At 53.0% G+C, this 22,063-nt stretch overlaps 1 protein-coding gene across 1 annotated transcript in view; it reads left to right on the top strand.

Annotated features, from left to right (window-relative positions):
- ASTN2 (astrotactin 2) overlaps window positions 1-22,063 on the top strand; it is a 264,180-nt gene that overhangs the window by 130,009 nt on the left and 112,108 nt on the right. Inside the window, exons 12-15 of the mRNA XM_041475041.1 lie at window positions 556-744; window positions 18,060-18,184; window positions 18,540-18,644; window positions 20,085-20,264. Coding sequence (XP_041330975.1) covers window positions 556-744; window positions 18,060-18,184; window positions 18,540-18,644; window positions 20,085-20,264 — 599 coding nt within the window. The remainder of the gene's footprint in view (window positions 1-555; window positions 745-18,059; window positions 18,185-18,539; window positions 18,645-20,084; window positions 20,265-22,063) is intronic.

Here is a 22,063-nt window from a genome sequence, read left to right as displayed (position 1 = left end):
ATCTTATCCAGAACAGGCTTGGAAGTGGGATCAGAGAGCAGAGGAGCAGCCAGGCTGGAGCTGCTTCCTTGCAGGAGGGTATTTCTGGGTGGAAGAAGGGGAAGGAACTTGATTTTGCTTTGCTGTGGTGTGGGGGATGTTAGTACCCAAGCAGCAGACACACAGTGGGCTCAGCTCTGCTCTCCAGCACAGGGGCAGCTCCAGGCAGGACAGCATGGAATCATGGAATGGTTTAGGTTGGAAGGGACCAGAAAGCTCCTCTTATTCCACCCCCCTGCCATGGGCAGAGACACTTTCCCTCAGACCAGGGTGCTCCAAGCCCCACAAAACATCACTGCAGGCAGATGGGCTGCTGCAGGAGGGAGGGGAGTTGGGAGCCAAGCCCCCATTCACTGGTCACCAACCCAGCCGGAGCAGAGGATTTGGGCTCTGTGACTCCTTCCATGTCCAAACAACTCCTGCAGGTGTTGGTGGTGCTTGGCTGGGCTGGCAGAGGCTCATGGGGTGGGTTGCTCTGTGCCTGGCTCATGTCCCGTGGCCTGTGGTGCCCCACAGGTGTGTGGAGGAGTACAAGCTGGCCCCGGATGGGAAGTCCTGCCTGATGCTGTCTGACATCTGCGAGGGCCCCAAGTGCCTGAAGGCGGATGCCAAGTTCAATGACACCCTTTTTGGGGAGATGCTGCACGGCTACAACAACAGGAGCCAGCATGTCAACCAAGGGCAGGTGTTCCAGATGACCTTCAGGTATGTCCTGGTTCTGCTTCTCGTTTTGGGAATATCAGGGTGGTGAGATGGGACCGAGGTCCAGTGGGACAGAGCCAGCATCTCTGATTTGCTCATGAGGGGGAGAGAGCAAGAGGACAAGGAGCATCCATGGCTTTCCTGCCTGCTCATCCTCCCTCTGGCAGCAGCACAGGACCCTCCTGGGCTGCTCTGTGTCTTGTCAGCATGAGACACATCCAGCTGGGCTCTGTGGGCCTTTCTCAGGAGTGTTGCCTTATCTCTTTCTGAGCACTGATGTATTCCATCTCCATGATATCCTGCAACAGCAAGCTGTTTGGTTGTGTGTGGTGTGAAAGAGCATTTCCTTTGTTGTGTTTCCAGCCTGTGCCAGCTGGTTTTATTCAGTGCCCCCATCACAGTGCTGGGAGGAGCTGTGGATATAGCATGATAAATCATGTAAATGAGCTGAAGGTGAATGCCTTCACCTTGTAGGGCTCACAGAGGAGAGCTTGCTGAATTCAGGGCTGGCAGGTGAGTTTTTTAGTTATTTTTCATCAGGTCTTCTGAATGCAGCTGTGTTTTGATCAGGTGTAAGCCAGGGTGGCTCTGTGAGTTTTGAAGCGGCAGCACTAATCAGTCAGGAGAGGCTCCAGCCCACACCCCAGCCAGACACAGCTCTCCCTGCCCAGCACAGTTTATTTCCTGTTCAGACACCAACACCTCATTGCTGCCTCTGATTTCAGCTGGACCTGTGGGTCCTCATCTCTGCTGCCCACAGAGTTCTTCCAGGTGTTTTTGCCCAGCTGATCAAAACTTCCCTGGCTGTGAATTCAAGCTCAGCTCTGGCCTTCTGCTCTCTTGATGACAGAGGCATTACAAACTGCATCAGCAAAAGCTTTTGCTGGGAGTGAGAACTGATAGGACACAAAGGCAATTTTCCCAGCAGATTCCTCTTTGCTTTCTCTCCCTCATGTTAGAATTGTCAGTGGGTCCATCAGAGCAGAGCCAGGGCTGCAGAGATGAAGTTTTCCGTGAGCTGGTGGGTCTAAGGGATGCTTTGTTCCTTCCAGGTAGCAAATGTATCCCCTGTTCAGGGCTGAATTCCATCTGGAAAGCCCACAAGGATTGTCTGTGGGGCTGCTTTGTCCTGGGGCATGTGGCTGCTTCAAGTGTTCCCCTCTGAGGGCATCCTGAGGATGGCAGCTCTGGGCAGTCCTGAGCTGGACCAGGAGCAGTTCCTGCTGGGGTTGCCCTTGGAATAAAACACCTGAGGTGTTGGGATGGCACCTTCCAGGGCCAGAAGGCATTCCTTGGGGCTCTGCCTGAGAGCTTTTGTGGTTAAAAAGGGGCTGTTAGTCCTCCTTCCCAGAGCTGGCCCCACTCCTGCCAGGCTGGCTGGGATGTGCAGTGGGGAGAAGCTTTTCCCAGTGAGGAGCTGTGCAGTGACAGCCAAGTGCTTTGTACAGTCTGCTGGGTTTCTTTAGTCCTAGAATTAGAATTATTTTATCCACCAGAGGTTTTTTTTTTTTTTTTTTTTTTTGTGAATGATGAACACTGGGGAATTCTACAGATTCTTTGTTGTCTTAATGTGGCTTTTTTTGTAATTTTTTTTTCCTGATTTTTTTGAGACTACTTAGTTTTTGGGGTTTTCTTTTAGGGATTACTGGTTTACTTATATTAGGTTGTTTATTTTCTAGGTTAACTTTAGGGTAGTGAGTGCTTTTGTGACTTTAATAAAAAATGTACCTTTTTGTTCTCTATTGAGACAAGAGATTTTTTTCTTTACATTGTGATGGGTTTTGTATAACGAAGGGATGAATAGTTGAAGTTTTGTTTTCTGGTTTTGTAATGAGAATTATATGTTTACTTTGTAAATATAAGGTAGTTATTTTAATCTTTGTGAGGGAGCTTAAAGGTGCTATTAATTTTTATTTTTCAGGCTAAAATACATAAGAAGTAACTGTGATGTTTGTGTTTGTGTCTAACGTGTTTATAATTGTAATTGTTTTGTTATTATATGTTAAGTTAGTAGCAGTGAGGAGCAGGAGAAAGCAGGTCTGGAGCAGGAGCATCCTGCCAAGCTGCCCACGTGGTGCAGGCTGTGGCGCGCCATGCAGTGGCTCTGCAGAGCTCGCGGCACATCGTGCTCCAGAAATGCTTCCAGCAGCCTGGAAGGTCATCCAGGTCACCCTTTTCCCATCTGAGTGAGGCTCCAAAAGCAGCAGGCAGTGATGAGAAGGGCTCAGCTCCCTGCAGTGTCCTCCCCCAGGGCCAGGCTGCCGGGGTGTCGGCAGGTCACGGTGTGGAAGCACCATTACATCATTCCTTAACAAGGGAAGAGAAGGAGGTTAATGGAGAAGAAATTATTAACTAAAAGATGTAATTTGCCTCTGATTTTCATAGATATTCAAGAACCTCTCTGAGCATTAAGACACCAGCTGTTAGAGAAGCCCTTAATTTGGTGCATTTGAAACATAGCAGGAAGCTGCCTAATACTAGGGATTAAAAGCCTGTTTCTGCGAAGTAGGAGCAAGAACCTGCTATCAGAACAAGGGGCTGAGTATTTTAGAGGGATTTATGACTGCTGGGATCCTTTAGCTATGCAGATGTGACAATCTTTTGAATGGTGTCTGCTTCCCATGTCGCCGCATCCTCAGTGTCTTTAATAAATAGGATATTCTCAATCTGCCAGGCATGTCAGCATGGGGTGGGGAGGGAGCCTTTGTGCTGGGAAAAGCTGCCTTGCACACCCTGGCCTGGGCAACACTTATCAGTTAGATAAGCTGCAGAATTTCCATCCCCTGAGGGTCAGGGAGGTCTCTTTGCCACCTAAGGGGCTCAGCACTGATTAATTAGAGTCTCTGCCCTTCTGGTGGCTGCAGAATGGACCAGGTTCCACAGAAGGAACCACTTTGGGTTATCTGGTCCAATTGGAGCACAGGGCACAGGATTGCATCCAAGCAGTTCTTGAATAATCCAGTGAGGGAGACTCCACACCCTCTCTGGGCAATCTGTTCCAGTGCTTGGTTACTGGACTGTGAAGAAGTTTCTTTCTCATGTTCAGATGGAACTTCCTGGGCAGCAGTTTCTGCCCATCACCTCTTTCTGGTCCCACTGCTGGGCATCACTGAGCAGAGCCTGGTCCCTCCTCTTGGCACCCTCCTGGCCATGCTCAGCACACCAGTGGGATGGACCAGGTGTAGCAGTGATGGCTTTATGGTATCTGACCAGCTGGAAAGGCTGGGAATGTGCACTGGGTACCTTCAGGATGCAGAGCACTGGTGGATGTGAGATACAGAACAGCTTGGGAGGTCTCAGACCAACATGTGGTTGCAGTCAGTGCTGCTTCAGATGTTGTGTTTCCCCTTTAATAGATGCCATTCTATCCTAGGGGCTCAGGCATTTATCCAAAGACTTCAGCTGTGTGACTGAGGAGATGGCAACACCCAGGGGATGGGTGGAGGAAGCAGATTCTGGCTGCTGAGGCCAGTGTACCCCAGCAGGGCTGGGCAGCAGCCGGCCTGGTCCCTGCTGTGTGCTCCACACATGCTCCACATGCACCCCAGCACTGATGGAACACCTCCTTGTGCTGCCTAGAGCCTGGCCCTGCTCACGTGGCCCTTCCTGCTGGTGCCAAGGACCCTTTGCCCCATCCATCAGTGACAATGCAGCCACAGCGCAGCAGGATGTGAGCTCCACAGCATCCCTGCAGCTCTGCTCCAGCCACCAGCAGCTAGGAGCTCTGTGGGCAGCTTCTCCTGTACTGAGGTGGTTTAATAATCACTGATGGCTTGTGTAGAGGTTGGGGTGCTCAGCTGCTCTGTTGGACATGCCAGCATCAAGGCTCCTGCTTGGAGGCTCGCACCATGGCATCACTGCTGCTGCTGCTGCCTTACTGCAAGGATTTAAATCAAAGCACTCCTCCAGTGATGCTTCTCCTGTGCAGTCCCTCGTGGGCACTTTGGGAGGGGACTGGAGAGGGATCTTCCATCACTCACCAGAAGCCTCCCTTGGTCCTTCCACTGCTGAGCCAAAAGCACATTCAGAGCCATCTTCTTCTGGGCACCCCTCTCCTCTCCTTAAAGAAGGCTGTTCCCCTTGGCAAAATGCTCTGTGAGGTTAATAAGGAGATGGGATTGGAGCTGATCTATTCCAGTCACACCTCCTGGTCTAGCTGAGAGGCTCAGCAATGGATGCAGCTCACTAAAGACTAGATTAGAGTGATTTTCCCCCCGTTGCCTCACGGTGGGGCAGAGCCTGAGCCCTGTGCCGTTCCCAAATCACTGAGGAATTATTTTCCAAATGAGTTGTTTGCTCATTCTTTATCTGTTTTTGTGTTGTCTCTTTGCCATGAGGGAATAGATATTTTTGTTTAAAAGCTGTTTGCAGTTTCAGACTGTTGCATTTATGCCATTAATATGGAGAAATCCCAAAATACTGCCCGTGGAGCCAGCTTTATTTGCTGGATTATTGCAGCATGGCAAATGGGATGTCAGGGCAATGCATGGCAGCTGGGAGCAGCTGTCTCCCCTTACCAGAGTCCCTTCCCATCCCTACCTCTGCCTCTCATCCTGGCTGTTGCTCCAGCCTGGCAAAGCCCCAGGAGGACCCAGGAACACCCACACAACCCCTGTTTGATTCCTCCCAGCAGAGATGCAGCGAGTCCAGGGAGGTATTGAGGGCAGGTAAGGAGCCTGAATGGTTTGGTGGCAGGAGGCAGGGAGAGCATTCATGTTGGTGCTCCCTCCCTGCTGAGCACCAAGTGGTTTCCCTCCTCCATATCCCATTTCCCTCCTCCATATCAGGGAGGATGGCTGTGGAGGAGCCAGGGCTGCCGTGCTGTGCTGTGCTGAGCACCTTCCTGCAAATTGGAATCACCCTTCCCTCTGCAACTCAGTCCTTGGAGGATGCTGTTCCCCCTGTTCCCATTTATAAAACAGGGCTGCTGCTTCTTTGCAGCCTTGGGGAAGGGAAGGGAGCAGGTTGGAGGTGGTGCTGAGCTGCCAGGGATGCTGCAGGGAGGGATGGGCACTGCCCCAGTGCTTCCAGTAGGCTCTGCCTCCACACAGCTCCATTTGTGCTGTCAGGTCACTGAGATGATGTGGGCAATTCTCATGATGTTGATGGGCAGTTTGGCCAGTTCGTTTTAAATCTGTCTCTTCCTCCCCTCGATGTTTCTCATCCCTCAATAAACCAGCAGTGTAGCAGGGTGAGCTGGCAGCTCAGTGCCATCCCTGCCAGGGCTGTTTGGGAAACATCTCCACCCATCCACTGTTCACCTGGTGCCCTCCCACCCGTGGGTGCTGCCAGGCACTGGGATGGGGCTCAGCCTCACACCTGGGTGTGAGAGGCTGGAGGGGCTTTGCTGGTGCCCTGGCTTGGAGCTCACAGGCCAGCCCTGGCAGGGACATCCTGCTTCCCCCTCAGAAATGTCATGTCTATAAGTGGTTACATTAACACCCTTTCCCTCCCCCTCCACTATTTTTCTCCCTCTCTTTGAAACCTCCAAGCACAGGAGTTATAATTGTGCTGTTTATTATTCCTGAGCTCAGCGCCAGCCAGTGCACCAGTGCCTTGTTTACCTATTACCCTTCAGGCCAGGATAATGGATGGATCTCTTTTCCAGTGGCTGCCTTCTATTTCATTCATCTTTTTATTGTTTGTTGCTGCAGTTCTATTACCTGTTCACAACTTTGAAGCCTCAGACACGCTAGTTGGAAGCAATGATGTCTTTCCAAGCCAGGCTAACACCTCATGCTGTGGTCCTGAGTAGCAGCTAAGGGGTTATTAGGAGTTCAGCAGCTCTGTGAAAGTGGGATCTGCTGTGGGATGTATGGGATGTTTCAGAGCCCACAGACACACACTGTATTTTGAGCACATCTTCACTGGCCAGGTTCAGCAGTGAGGTTTTTTCCAATCCAGTGTATAACTATGACTAATAGTATATGACTAATGCAATTAGCACAGCATTCCATCAGTTAGTTAGGTTTCTGTTGCATCCCTTTCCATTTCAAAGTTCTCATCCCACCAAAAAGGATGACAGATTGTGTGGCTTTGAGCTGGTGTTGCCCAGCCTGCAGCCACATGCTTCTGCAGCAGGTTGGGAGCATTTTTTATTCTACAAAAACTAAAGCAGGTGTGGTGGCAGACAATGCAGGGGTCCAGGGTGGAAGAGATGCCTTGTAACAGAGATTGTTCAAATACTGGAGTTCTCAGCTGGTTCTGCATCAGCTGCAGGTAGGATTTGGGAAATGGGCCATCATATCCTTGGTGAACACGGCCATTGCAGCCACCTCCTGCTCCTGCTGTCCCATCCCAGCTCTGGATGCACCTCTGAGCTGCTCCAGTTCATTCCTATCTGTGCAGGTAGCAGGAAAACCTCACAGAGAGTCAGCCTCTGCTGTTTGGTCATTGCCTGTGAGAGCCCCACTGCTCCCAGCATGTGCCTCAGCCCCAGGGAGAGGGAGGAAGAGGAAGAGGGATGGCCACAGTGGCTGCCCCTGCAGCCAGAGCCCAAAATCAATTGTACATCCATGATTGTGAGATTTAGATAAGGAAGAATTTACTGAATCAGAAGGTGGGCAGGCCCTGGCACAGGGTGCCCAGAGCAGCTGTGGCTGCCCCTGGATCCCTGGCAGTGCCCAAGGCCAGGCTGGACAGGGCTGGGAGCAGCCTGGGACAGTGGGAGGTCTCATGGCAGGGGTGGAAGGCTCTTACAGACACCAGCACAGCCCAGAGCCAAGGCACTGCTGTCAGACAGTGCCAGCACCCACTGGAGCTGAGGGAATGTCATCCATGGGCTTCTCCTGGCTCAGAGACCAGAACTTTCCTTTCCCTGGCAGTGGAGCTGCTGCCCCTGCAGTGAGGGATGCCAGGGAGCTGTTCCTCCCCCCCAGCCCTGCTCCCCGCTCCCCCAGCCTGTGCAGATGTTTGTATTCTGTGCAGCTGATGAAAATATTCATTATCTTGTTAGCGCTGCTGCGGCGGGGGAAGCGCAGATTTGCATTCTCACAGCCGATCCCGCAGCACACACCACGGAGCTGCCACGCAGCAGCAGCAGGGCTGGGCCAGGCAGGGCTGTGTCCCTCCTGCCCTGCCCGCTGCCACAGTGCCAGCCCCACGAGCAGGCAAAGAGAGGTGCCAGGGCCATGCATGGGCAGTACAGAGCTCAGGAGGAAGATGAGAGAGGGATGTGGAGGAAGGGAGAGTGCCTTGGGGCTTGGGCTGTGGGTTGGGAGGCAGTGAGGAGCAGTGCTGGTCCCTGGGCAGGGGAATCTGAGCCTGGGAATGCTGCTGAGCTCTCTGTGTGTGCACGGCAAGGTTGTGTCTCCTGGCTCTGGAAGCTCCTTGTGGGATGGCAGGTGCAGGGTGTGGGGGAATGCTCATCCCTTGGGAAGCTGGGTTGGAACATGGGCTCTTCCTGCAAAGAACCTGCCCTGCCATGGTCAGTTCACACTCGTGTCCCCATACCCATGTCCCCACACAGCTGTCAGGGGGTTCCCTGAGGTCTTCTGAGTCCACCTGATGAAAAGTTGATGGTGATCCCATAAGGATTTGGGAGAGAAGCCAGCAGTGTCCCCAGGTGACCCCGAAGACCAGTGGCATCTTGGTTTGTACCAGCAATAGTGTGGTCAGAGGGACCAGGACAGTGATTGTCCCTGTGTACTCTGTACTGGTGAAGAGCACCTCAAATCCCTCAAATGTGAGGGGCTCAGTTCTGGGCCCCTCACAAAAAGGACATTGAGGTGCTGAAGTGTGTCCAGAGAAGGGAAAGGAACTGGGGAAGGTTCTGGAGCACAAATCAGTGAGGAAGCTGGAGGTGTTTAGCCTGGAGAAAAGGAGCTTTGAGGGGAGACACTGAGAGGTTGGTCTCTTCTCCTGAGTGACAAGCAGTAGGGCAAGATGAAACAGCCTCAGGTTGCCCCAGGTGATGTTTATACTGGATATTTGAAAAATTTCTTCACCAAAAGTAGTGACAAGCCCTGACACAGACTGCTCAGGTCAGCAGTGAAGTTTTACCATCCTCGGAGGGATTCAAAAGGCATGTGGGTGTCACACCTGGGGACATGGCTTAGTGGTGGCCTTGGCAGTGCTGCGTTAATGGTCTGACTCAGTCATCTTAAAGGTCTTCTCCAACCTAAATAATTCCCTGGTTGTATGGACAGGAGAGGAGGGATGAGAGGTTGGCACTGGGTACTTGCAGAACCAAGAGCTGGGCTCTGCTCCCCTCCTGGCTTTGCCAGAGATGTGATCCATGTGCCCCCTCCTCCTTGTCACCACTCCCTTCACGGTGCCCAGCACTGCCAAGTCTGCCTTCACTGACCCAGGCTCTGATGACACTCAGGAGTTTTCCCCTTTCCCTGTGCTGTGGGGAGCAGTCCATGGGATGGCCTCGCTGGCCTTTCCCATCTCTGACTTTTATGATATTAATTATAGTGGTGGTACTGCACAGTTAATCTGCATTATTAAGAGATGTGGTGGAGATTGGTTTTATAATAACAGCTCAGATTTATGGAGTACCTTTCTTCCCAGGGGGTCCTTATTGGCTTTGTAGCCTTGCAGAGAGGAATTGCTGCTTCTTCCTTCCTCATCTCACAAGAGCTGCAGCTGCTCCTGGGCCATGGGAGCTCTGTACCCACTCAGAACACATGAAAATACAGGTTATGTTCACTTGAAAATCAAGGGGAAAATGAGACAAGAGGGTTTGAGGCAGTAAATTGTGACTTCAGGATGTGATAGCAGCATTTTTCCATCGTTGTATGGACACTGTGCTGGTCCCCATTAGCTGGGCTGTGGGTTTGTGCTGCTCACACCATGGGACCCCTTCAGTGTCACCTCCAGGGACAAGGCTGACATTCAGCAGCCCATCACTGCTCTTCCTTGCTAGTGCAAGCACTGGTTGATGGAGATTCCCCATCCAAGGACTAAATCAGCCTGACATTGACTTAGCAATGTGAATCCTTGCTCCAGGCAATGCAGTCAGGAACAGTCACCAGCGTGGGGACATCTGAGCACTCCACAGCTATGCCAGCTGTCAAGCCATACCTGCTCCCGAGGTAGCAGCAGGGCTTGGATGCAGTCCTCAGTGCAGCAGAAAATCTTGTCTTCCTCTTTCCCATTTCAAGTGTCCTCTCCAGAGGTGGAGGATTTGCTGCTCTGTGTTGCAGTGTAGCTCGTGACTGCATAAACCTGAAAGCAAGTGCTGGGTTTGGGCTTGGGCCCCATCAGTGTCCCAAAAGTGGTCCCAAAAGTGGTGGACAAGCTCTGCTGGGAGCCCTCCTGCTCCCTCCTGCATAATCCATACCCTGTAAATCTTCCTCTGCACCTGATTCCTGGGCAGTGTGACCTGGTTTGGATGCTGGTGGCTCTGTGCAGAGGAAAGCTGGAGCAGGGGCTGGGGACAGACCCAGCATCCCTGTGCCCCAAAGATGCTCTTTGCTGCTGTGCCCTGCCTGGGCTGCAGGAGGAGTGTCCCACGGGCTGCTGCCTTCAATACCACCTCCCTGGAGATGAAAGCTCGAGGTGTTTGTGCCGGTTCATCTCCCCCAGCACGGGCTGAAGGAGCCCAGCACAGGCAGAGCAGCCTGCGTGCCTGGCCCCAGCTTTGCAGGGAGTGCTGCCTCTCACCATCTGTGCCTGTGCTGTAGGCAGCAGGCAAACATCTGGAAGGTGTGGCAGCGCTGCCACTTGTCATCAGGCACCCGGGGCGTGATGGCGCAGAGCTGGGAGGAGGGAGGGGATGTGGGAAGTGCTCCAGGCACCTCGCTGAGCCCAGGAGTGGGGCTTGGCTCCTGGCACCACAGTTCCCTGGGAGGGTGGCAGGGGTGAGGTCACTGCAGGTGCTGTCATCTCACCCTGTGCATAGTTTTGTGGTTCTGTAATTAAGTTCACACACAGAAACGCAGCTCTGCAGCTGCAGTCACAAATCCCAGCTAATTCTCCATATGTTCTGGCTGCCTGGCAGTGCTGCTGCTTGTGGAACGTCCCCTGCCTGGGCACTGCCTGTCCCTTGGGGACACCAGGCTGGCGATGGTCCGTGCTGGTAGAGCCATGGGCTGGCCAAACACCGTGCATGGGCACCCTGGGCAGGCACTGGGGTCACCCTGGGCGTGGGATGGTGGCACAGGGATGCTGGCACAGCTGGAGCCCACACTGGTGTACGGGAGGTCTGGTGTGGAGGGGACGTGGGAGCAATAACTGCGCTGAAATGACATTGTCAGAGTGCCAGTATATGAAATGTGTGGTGGTATTGCAGCCCTGCCATTGCCTGTGGCTGTTTTTCTTCTGCTTCTAATGACTAATAGAGAGAAGACAAAACAATTTCTATTAGTTTCTCCCACGCCGCAGTGGGTTTCTTATTTTCCAAACCTCATTAGAGTTTGTAATACCATGGTGGTAGTCAAGAGCAGTCCGAGTCACCCTGGGGGGAGAGAAGAAGTGAAGAGATATGATGTGCAGCCCAGTATTAACACTGCTCCTGGCTCTTTTCCAAGGTCCCTCCTGATTCCTTTCCAAACCTTTATGCCTTATCTTCATCTTAAAGGTTAACAATGAAGCTTAGGAGAGGGGGAAAAAAAAGAAATGTTTAAGATCTCAAATTGTTAAAGAGAATGGATGTGTGTGCTGAGTGGAGAGTGCTGGGTCTGAATTTACATTGGAAAGGCAAATATTAATATTAAAAGGCTGTGCTTGTGCTTCCCAGGGCACCACAGCTGGGGTGTGGGTTTTCCTGGAAAACTGGGGCTGTTGGTGCACAGGATGCTGTGCCCAAATCCCAGAGGAACTGGATCAAGTCAGGCACCAGCCTCCGTGGGAAACCCCAGCAGGTAGTCCTGGCTTCTCTGGAGTCAGTGGGAGTTTTGCATTTGTTGGCTCCTTACAACAATGCCAAGGAAAGCGCCAGGAGGAACAGCATTTTGGAAAGGATTGCAAACAGCACCCAAACAACCTGTGGGAGAGGATCCTCAGCCTTGGCTCAGCTCAGCACTGCAATCTGCACCCACAGGAAGTGTCCAGCCTGCCTCCAGCTCTCTCAGCTTGGACAAATCGTTCCCACAGGGAAGCTGTGCCCAGGTCATCTCGCAGTGGCCACAGCCTGGTGGGCAGGAGCTCCATGAGCTGCTCCAGGAGGTCTGGCTGTCGTCTTCTCATCAGGTCCTAAAGAGCTGGAAGCTGCTGAACTTATGGAAGCTGACAAGGTCAGAGCCTTTGGCTGTCAGTGGTGACAGAGCTAATGCAGGGAGACACCTTGGAGAGCAGATACATGGAACAAGGCATGGATCCTCCTGGCAGACTCTGAGCAGCTCCAGCCCCTTGCAGATGGGCAAATTTCTCTCCATCCAGAGGTGTTGGGTATTCCCCAGACCTTCCACTCAAGGTGGAATGGCACACAGGCCAGATATGTCATGGTGCTCCTGCTACCAGGCTCTAGGCTCAGGACAAGGCTGCTGATCCACTGTGAGGGTGGGCAGGCCCTGGCACAGGGTGCCCAGAGCAGCTGTGGCTGCCCCTGGATCCCTGGCAGTGCCCAAGGCCAGGCTGGACAGGGCTTGGGGCAGCCTGGGACAGTGGAAGGTGTCCCTGCCATGCCAGGGAGTGGAATGAGATGAATTTTAAAGTCCATTCCAACTTTATCATAAATCTCTGAGCCTGTGATTCTTTTGCTTTTCTCCATCCACAGGTGTTTCTGATTGTTGTTCACAGCTTCTCCATCGCTCCTCTCAGAGCGAATTCCTTTGTCTTTTCTTTTGAAATGGCTTCAGGAGGGGATGTACTTTTTCTCCATGGAGGTGATTGATGAACCTCACGTTCACTCTCAGTGCCACAGTGGTGGGCACCACTGGCTGAGTTCCCTTCAGTGCTCAGTGGTGTTGCTGAGCCTGTGTGGCCCTGAGGAGGGCTGTGGTATCTGGGGGATGTTGGGAGATGCTCTGTGGGAAGATCAGGTTGTGTTGGCAGAACACAGTGCTGATGGCAGCAGGGACAGGAGCTGCCAGCCCCATGGAGGGTTTGGGGCTCAGCCTGGGGGTGTGTGGAGGGGATGGTGCTGAGCAGCAGCCGTGCAGACACCTCCCACCAGCCCAGGAGCACCAGGGATCGCTGGTGTGATTTACCTCCTGAAACACCTCCATTTAAATGCTAATTCTCCCTGAGCCAAGGGGTAAGGCAGCTACTGATATTGTCAGGCTGTTTATTGCTGGCACTGATGTGGGACACGGGGACAGGTCCTGTCCACAGCACCAGGGGCTGCTGGGGGGATGATACTGGTGCTCTCCTTTTTCCCTGCAGCCTGGTCCAACCACACTTCATTGCAAGCTGTGGTTAAGGCTGAGAGGTGGGGAACTGAAGGGGCTCCTGAACCTGGCAAAATCCAGCTGGTCTCTCCTCTGTCATCCTGCCTTGCTCTACAGGAGTGGGGCCTCGCTGAAATTAATGCTCAGTAAATTTGGAGTAAGTAACTGCTGCTTCACAGGGTTTGCATTAAACCTTTATAATTCACCAGTGCCTGAGGTCATGGAGACATGCTGGGGCAGATTTACAGTGTGCTTACCTTCTCCTAAGTGGCTGTGGCAACAGGACACCCTCTCTTCTGTTTCCCAGTGACTCCAGATCATTTTTTTTTTGGTGATGACAAGCTAAAAGGAAGCTATTTCTCAATGTCTCCATGTCAGGCTGGGCCCTGCTGATCTTGCAGCCACCCCAGCAGGCAGCTTCTCCAAGGGAAATTTGGGTGAAAACCTGGCACTAAATAACCTCAAATCCATCGTGTTCTCCCTGAGCCATTGTGGGACAGAAAGAAGTAAGATTAATAACTAATTTTTTGCCAGAACAGGCGTCCTCTCAGGCTTGCATAGCAGAAAGGAGTAGTCACTTTGCTGAACATAAGCTTGCTGGATGATAATGTGATTAACATTTGTAGCTGTGCTGGCTCAGATAAGGGTAATTAAATCTCATGCTTCAGGGCATAAGCTAATCACTTGTGGGGTCACTTTATATATAATATTTATATATTTACCCTTTCATGAATATACTTGCCCAGGTGCTGTGGTGCAGGGTGTGCATCCACTGTCGGTGTTGGGTGGAGGCAGGAAGCCCCACGTCAGCTGATGCTTGGAATGTGCAGTGGGAGCTCTACAGCTGCAAGGAAGGGCTGGTTTGCAGAGTGCATCCTCAAGGCCAAGTCCTGTGGGAGCAGAGTGCCAAGGGAGGAAGCCACAGCTGACTGAGCTAAAGAGGAGAAGCTGCTCCTTCACCCAGTGGTGTTGCTAACAGGAAAATGAAATGCATGTCAGCCACCAGCTGATCCTTCCCTGCTGCAGGCCAAAATCCCACTGCCAGCTTGGCTCTGGCTTTGAGCATCTCAGCAAGGAGACATGGTGCCCCAGGGCCAGCAGAACTGTGCCCTGGAGCAGAATCCAGCAGCCCTGGCTCAGTCCCGGAACACCACAGCATTCCAGCTTCTCCCCAGGGCCCGCACTGAGCTCTCCTGCATCCCCAAACCCCATTTTTCCCTGGGATACTGGTCCTTTCTGGAGGCTTCCCACGGGCTGTGTGAGCTGCTGCCAGCACTGCGGAGCGCAGCGATGCAGCCCAGCGCTGCACCACAGCTCTGCTGCATGACCTTGGCTGTGCTATTAAAGGTCACAGTCCAAAAACACAGCTGGATTGTGCATCTGGTTTCAGGAGGACAGGAGAACAGTGCCACAGCAAGCTCTTGCTGCCTGAGCCCTGCTCCTGGTATCTGAGCAGCCACTAATTGCTGTCACCCCAGCAGCACCCCAAGATGTGGGAGCTGCTCTCAGCTGTCTGTGTCACCCCAATGGTGACACAGGCAATGGGTGCATTGTAGGACTCAGCTGAGGATACACCAAGTGTCCACCAAAGCCAGGATTTTGAACTCAGTTTAATCCAGGTGGCTGCCTTCCTCCTCAGCCCACCCTGCCAGTATCCGAGCTCGCTACAGCCTTTGGCCATTTGACCTTTCCCAGAATCAGGCTCGTTCATATGGACTCAGTTCCCCCCAAGGCAGGCACGTGCTCTGGTCAGATGCTGCTGGAAGAAGCTGCATTTCCTTGTGTAATGACTCAGTATCTGCAAAATGCCTTGGGAGATGCTCAGATCCCCAGCAGGAGAGTGCTGGGGAGTGGATTCCGTGTGCATCACAGTGGAGAGAGCTGCATGCTCACTGCTCCAGTGAGTCCTGGGCAGCTGTTCCACTGGGGAGATGCCAGGGGCAGAACAAGAGACACAGGAGGATGTTGTGGGGCTGGCAGGTTTGTCTCCATCCTGCCTGATCACACTGGATAACCCTGTGACCCCCACACCTGGCCCTGCACCCCTGCAGAGGTGCTGGTGGCTCTGCCATGCCCCAGTTGGAGGCACGTGTGGCAACACATGCACAGGACTGCTGCCACATCCCTCCCCTCACCCGTGTCCCTGCCCCTTGCACAGAGCCCACTGGCTTTGATCACAGCTTCCAGAGAGCAAAAAAAAGTCTGGCAGGAGCTCTTTTGTGCCCCACAGTGAGCAGCGTGCAAGCCACAGGGTTATTAAGAAGGCCCTGTGGAAGAGGAGCTGCAGCCCTCTGCCAGCTGCCAGGCCATGGAATGCTGTGCCCTGGGCACACCCAGCAGCAGTGTGCCCTGCCTGGCGTGTCCCCTGCAGGCAGTGAGGACTCTGCAGAGGGACTGTGCTGTGCCCAGACCTCTGCCTGGTGGGTGCTCCCCTGCACAGCTTTGGCTCATCCCTGCCTTGGGATGTTAAGGAGCAGGGCCTGGAGGTGGGGAGAGCTGGCAGAGATGCAGGAAGGACTTGGTAGCAAGAATTCATCATGGAAGTACTCCTGAAGTGATGCCTTGCACTGCTGCTCCCTGCCATGACGGGAGCACATTGTGGGCACATGCCCACTCCTTGGCTCCCACTTGCCCCTGTTTTTTCCTTGGCCTTTTGAGTGTGGAACAGTTGAAGAAATGGATAACAAGAGTGGTCCTGCAGAACGTGGCTGTTCTGTAAATGCCTTCTCATAGAGGCAGCAGCTCTGAGCAGCAGCTGTGGGTCCCCTCATGCCTCAGCTTCTCCCTCCTGAGCTACCCAGGCATGGGCCACCAGCCCCGGGGCTGTCCTGCTTCATGGGTGAGCTGGGACATGCCCAGGGACAGCAGTTCCACGGGCTCATGGCATGGGTGGTGCTGCTGAGATGGCTCAGGAGGGGACAGGAGGACATGCTGCCTCTTTGTGTCTCCTCTGCCCCGTGTCAGGGTGCAGGGTGCTGGATGAACATGAGCTTCTGGCACCTGTCATCTCTTTGTGTCCCTTGGGGCACACCAGGTCTGTCCCCTCATGTGGGACAGCACTTGAGAAGGTTCCACCAGCCTCCTCCTGGGAATCCTGGTCTTCTCAGAGGTGGGATTGAGGCTGGGCAGGCATGACCCTCCTGGCCCCTGTGCTCATCCTGGTGCAGGATGGGGAGCTGACCTGTCAGCACAGGGACAGTCCCACACTCCAGGATGGCAGGCAGGCTCAGTGCAGCTGCATCCTGCTTTTCCATCACGCTTCTCCGTGGATTTGGGATTCGGGAGCGCTGATGTTTTCCCTTTTCTGCTGAGGCAGAGCAGCAGAGACACCAAAATGTTTCTTCCCCTGTTCCCTACCAACTTGCTTTATTTTGCAGCCACCCACACGGCTCCCAGCTCCAGCAGTAATTGCAGCTCCCCATTTGGAATTGCTGTGACAGCAAAGGGCTCAGAGCAGCAGAACATTCCACCACGGGGATCCCGTGCCAAGCGGGATCAATCGGAGATTTGTGAGCACGCTGGGAGTGAGAGGCTTTTCCCCTCAGAAAAATAAAGCACTTTTTTTCTTTTTTGCACTGAGGCAGTGCAGAAAGTAAGGCTCCTGAGATGCAGTCAGGTGCTGGTGGCTCTGAAATGGGGGTGTAACATGAGACAGGCTGCCTGTGCAGCCAGGGAATCATGGAATGGTTTGGGTTGGAAGGGACCTTAAAGATCATCTTCTTTCAACCTTCCTGCCATGGGCAGGGACACCTTCCACTAGAGCATATTGCTTAAAGACCCGTCCAGTCTGGCTTTGAACACTTCCTGTGCCCCACTCATGTGTCCCTACCTTCAAATGCTCCCGTCCTGCCTTGGGGCTGGGAACATCCCCAGGCTGGTTGCACAGGGCTATGGCTTCCTGCTCACCTCTGGTGCAGGTTGCAGTGGTCACATCTTGGCCCCAGAGCAAGGGGAGGATCCCAGGGAAGTGTTCCCTGAAATCAGCATCTTACTGTGCTGGGACCCATGGAGGTGGCCAGGGTGTCCCCAGTTGTGAGATGACCACAGGATGATGGATCATCCCCCCTGGGACAGGCTATAGGGGGTAAAACCAGGGAAGGTGAGTGAAATCAGCAGCTGTTTAAAGGAAAATATATTACAAAAAATGCAGCTGGGGCAGGCTGCGCCAGTCTGAACCTCCCCCAAGCTCCTGGGGCTGACCTGATTTTACAGGAACCTCCCTTTCTTGTTCTCTGCTGCCCTTTTGTCTCCACACCTGGAGGATGCAAAGCCTCCTGGCCTATATTTTGGCTCTAAGATCAATATTTAAAATCCCCCCTCCTGTTTCCTCGGCGCAGGCGCGAGGCATTTCGCTTACCGGGGGAGGCTCGTCTCCCAGAGACCTGTCTGTTCACTATTTCAAATCATTTCCCTGGTACCGTTGTTCTAGAAACAATTCATTAGGGGCCTATTATACAATGTTTTACCTGCCAAGGTTAGAAAAGATCCTGCATGTGTGGTAAAATTGCACTGTGAGCTGTACACGAGAGTGGGGTTTTTGTGTCTGGCTGTAAAATATACTTTTTTTGCCTTTTGGAGAGCGAGTCACTGGGGGTGGGGTGAAAAATGTAGGGGTGATGATGCTGCCTGGGGAGCCCCAGCAAAACTTGGTCACTGTCCACATGAAGATGCTGCAGGTGTGGAAAGGGACAGTTTTGGGGTGTAGCAGCCATTCCTCTTTCCTTGCCCCCTCTCCAGGGGCCCACTTTGAAAATCTGGGCCAAACCCAGTGGCTGGGTCCCCAGGCTGAGAGCAGTTCCATATTTCTGGAGCACTAATGGAGCTGTAGTCCCTGGGGAGCTCATTAAGCATCATCTCAGAGGGCTGCACAGCCAGGCTGGCTGATGGAGAGGCTGCAAACCCCATCCCCTGGCAGGGCTCCTGCTTGAGGAGATGTCCCCCACCCTCCTGAGCTGCCTGTCCCGGTGCCACCAGGGCAGCTCAGCCCCTCTGCCTGGCCGTGCCCTGCATCGTTGCTTTGCAGTTGTCTTTTTCTCTCTGCAGGGAGAATAACTTCATCAAGGACTTCCCCCAGCTGGCTGATGGCCTCCTGGTGATCCCTCTGCCCGTGGAGGAGCAGTGCCGTGGTGTCCTCTCAGAGCCCCTTCCTGATCTGCAGCTCCTCACAGGTTCGAGCTGCCCCCAGGGTCAGTGTCCCAGGAGAGAGCACAGGAGGAACAACCCCTTCTCCCACCCTGGATCCCATGTGGCTCCCGAGGGGCATCATCACCCCCTTTGTGCCAGGGGCAGAAATAATCTGGGGGATGTGTGAGTCCATCCCAGCAGCATCTCCATCCCTGTGAGCTCCTGGCAGTCACAGCCATCCCAGTGCGGGTCCAGGTACCCCACAGCATCACCACTGAGGTTTCCAGCCCTTCCACCATCTCATTTCTCACCCCTGCAGCACGTAGCAAGGTGGGAGGGAGCGTTAAGCACTCCCCAGAGCATGCTCAGCAGTGTCACCCGCCTGCTTTGTCTTTGCAGGGGACATCAAGTACGACGAGGCCATGGGGTACCCCATGGTGCAGCACTGGCGGGTCAGGAGCAACCTCTACAGGGTGAAGCTCAGCTCCATCACACTCTCTGCAGGTGAGGGATTCCAGGGGCAGGGAGATGTGTGTCTGCACGGGTGGGTGGTGGTCTTCTGCCCCAAGCATCCCTCTGACATTTCCCACCTCCATGCTCTGTTCCCAGCACTGCTGGAGAGACAGGCAGGGAGATTCACCTCCTTTTTTACAGGGGGGAAACTGAGGCAGGGAGTTTGGGCAACAAGAGGTGAAGTCAAAGCCAGGAGGAAGCCAGTCAGCAATGAGCAGGAAGAATTTTTTTTAGGGTGGCTGTGTATATGCGTATGTACAAAAAACAGTCAGTCCCTAAAAAAAGGTGGTTTCAAAAGGAACTGAAGCACTTGGAAAAGCAGGTCATATAAAGCAGGGAGTCACAGATGAAGAAGGGGTGGGTGGGAGGATCCTGCATATGTCAAAACATTTCACTGCCACGTTTTTACAGCTACACATTTTGTTTCAGAAATGCTGAAACATTTTGTTGCGACCTGAAATGTTTTGCCTTTTCATTTCAAAATAGCATTTTTTATTTAAAAATCAACGAGTTTTTAAATGGTGAGAGAAAGAAAAAAAAAGATTTTGTGCTAACAGGCTGCACAGCCCCAAAATGAAATAACCTGCTCAGAGCTGAAAAAAATATGTGGGTTCATCTCAAAATGAATTCTTCTGGCTTTTTTATTAGAACAACCTTCTCTTTCAATAAACCAACCAACCAACCAGCCAGATAATCTCATTTTGGTGACAGTTATGACGTATTTTCTTGCAGTATGTTTTCCGTTCCAGCACTGAACCAAAACGGTGCTTTCAGCCAGCTCTAAGTGATGCTGAAGTGCTGTGAAGTCACCAGTGTCTCCAGGATATTTCACCTCCACAGAGCAGCAAGGGTCCATGTCCTTGTCCCATGCCAGAGGTCCCTGCTGTCCATATGGATGTTGCTCAAGTGATGCCTTGACCTTTGCACATCCACGGAGCTGCCACCAGCCCAGCCCTGCATGTCCCTCTGGGCTGTCTCCAGCTTTCCTAAAAATAGTTACCAGTTGTGCTGGGTGTTTGCAGTAGGGATAGAGCATCTCTGGTTATGGATACAGCCAAGCAAAGGCCAAGCACATCCTCTGGGGAGAGTGCTAGTGATGTGCCAGCAGGCTGAAGAGCAGCTGAGCTGGCAAGGATGGAGGTTTTGTGTGTGTGTGTGTGTGTGTGTGTGCACACGTGTGCACATGCACATCCCTGTAAAATTATCTGAGAAATCTCTTAGGGAGAGGAATTAGGGAGGAAGTCAGAGCCACAGCTTGGGGTAATAACAGGTTGTGGATTCCAAAGGATCAGGTGGAGGAAAAAGAGGAGGAGCTGCACCCATGTGGGGCCTTGTGTGACCTGAGCAAGGAACCTCTGGGGCTCCTTCCCCTCGGCTGTGGCTGCCAGCCCTGCCTGGCTGACCTGCCCACCCCCTGCCTCCCTCCCACAGGCTTTTCAAATATCCTGAAGATCCTGAACAAGGACAGCAGCCGGGAGGAGCTGCTCTCCTTCATCCAGCAGTTTGGCTCCCACTACATCGCGGAGGCGCTGTACGGCTCTGAGTTCAGCTGCACCATCCACTTCCCCAGCAAGAAGGTCCAGCAGCAGCTCTGGCTCCAGTACCAGAAAGGTGAGGAGGCTGATGGGAATGGGCAGGGGCACAAACATCAGGTGTCATGTGCTGGTTTCCATCCATCACTCCCTTTCCCATGCATACACCATCACCGTGCTGGCAGGCTCAGGCAGGAGGCTTGACCCAAACTGAGTGCCCAGTGGCAGGTGGCACACATCATTGGCAGCATCCCTGAGCCACCCTGCCTGCTCCTGCCCTTCAGCTTCCACCCTCTGGCTCCATCCTTGCCCAAGGTGACCCCCTTCCCCACAGTGGCCCTCCCATGCCTGGGGTCAGCTGATGGAGATGTGACATAAATGAGCTGTCTCAGAATGGCTTTGTTTTATTGCTTGTGACAATGACAGTCTTTAAGGAAGTGCATTAAATCAATAGCAGACTCATTGTGCTACACCATAAATAACGAGACACATCATTAAACAGGGCAATAAACTTCAGGACTTTGAAGTAATACAGTTAGGTTATGTTTATAAAAACTCCCTTATTGCTGTAGCCTTCCATTTGCCAATTCATCTCTCTCCTCCAGGGAGTTGGGGATATGCCCTGGATCTGATATTTTTTCTATTCAGAAAATATCTGTAGTGTATCACAGAGCCCACCTTTGGGCTGATGGTGACAGAGGTCATTAGAGCACTTGCATCCTGCTCAGGTGGCACTGCCAGGAGCAGCCTCGCTCCCTGGAACCCAGCAGAGAGAGGTGTTCTCCCACACACCACCTCCCTTGCTCTTGGCTCATTTTCTTCTCCATTTCCCCAGTGTAGCTGGTCTTGTAAGCATATTTATAACAGCCTGTGCTCGTTTGTTTGGGTTTTAAATAGTGATAAATGAAGTTTGCCATAGCAATGCCCCTGTTTAGCAGCAGAAGGCACGTGGAGGTGGGTTGTTTATGTACTCATGATGTTATTAATCACTCGGGAGCACTCCCTGCAATCCAGGGGCAAATGTGTTGGTGGGGAGCTGACCCCATGGTCCCAGTGCCATCACCTGGGACCAAACCAAACCCAGACAAGGGTTTCTTAAGAGAGTGAGAGCTGGGAATGAGAGGCAGCTGCTGCAGTCCAGGCCTGACACAAGCATTGCTGCTGTTCCACGATGCTGGGGCCAGAGGGGACATAAACAGTGCTTGGTATTGTGAAATATCTCCCATTCCTTCAGTCCCACCTCCCCCATGTCAGGGGTAGCAGTGGCTCAGGGCTCAGCCACAAAGCCCTGTGGTGGCACAGGACCTGAAGGCAAAGCAGTGCCTCAGTGACAGAATAATTTCCTTTTTAGTCCATGGTATGCAGCTGGACAAGGTGGATCCCCCTCTCCCCACCTGGGTCCTGCCCCCACTCCTGGAGCTGTGCCTGGCTGCTCTGGCATTTGTGGGGCACCCAGGGCATCCTTTCCCAGTGCCTGTGAAGCACCAAAGCACTCATGGCACTCCAGCGATCCCCTGAGAGGTCACATGTAATGCCTGGACATAAACTTTTCACTCCTGATTGTGCAGCATTTGGGCACCAGGTGCTTGCCCTGACCTTGTGGTTTGTGCATGGCTCCATCAGTGGCTTTGGTAGCTGGTGGGGTCGGTGAGGTTGGACTTTGGGGCTGTGGGCAATGCAGAGGTGACCAGTGTTGTATTCAGCTCTTTGATGGCCAGAAAATGCTCTTGGAAGGACATTAAGGATGTTCAGGACTCCTGGGGAGATCAGCCTGTGGACAGAGAAAGTGTCATGGGAAACCCAGGGCTCTGTCCTAGGGAAATCCCAGTTAGCCAAGAGAAAGAGCTTGCTGTTCGTGGTAGATGGATTTTATTCCCA

The sequence above is a fragment of the Pyrgilauda ruficollis genome, unplaced genomic scaffold (genome assembly GCF_017590135.1).
Source record: "Pyrgilauda ruficollis isolate IOZ18807 unplaced genomic scaffold, ASM1759013v1 scaffold34, whole genome shotgun sequence".
Lineage (NCBI taxonomy): Eukaryota > Metazoa > Chordata > Aves > Passeriformes > Passeridae > Pyrgilauda > Pyrgilauda ruficollis.
The sequence above is the reverse complement of the archived record's forward strand: the minus strand, read 5'-3'. Positions and strand labels throughout refer to the sequence as shown.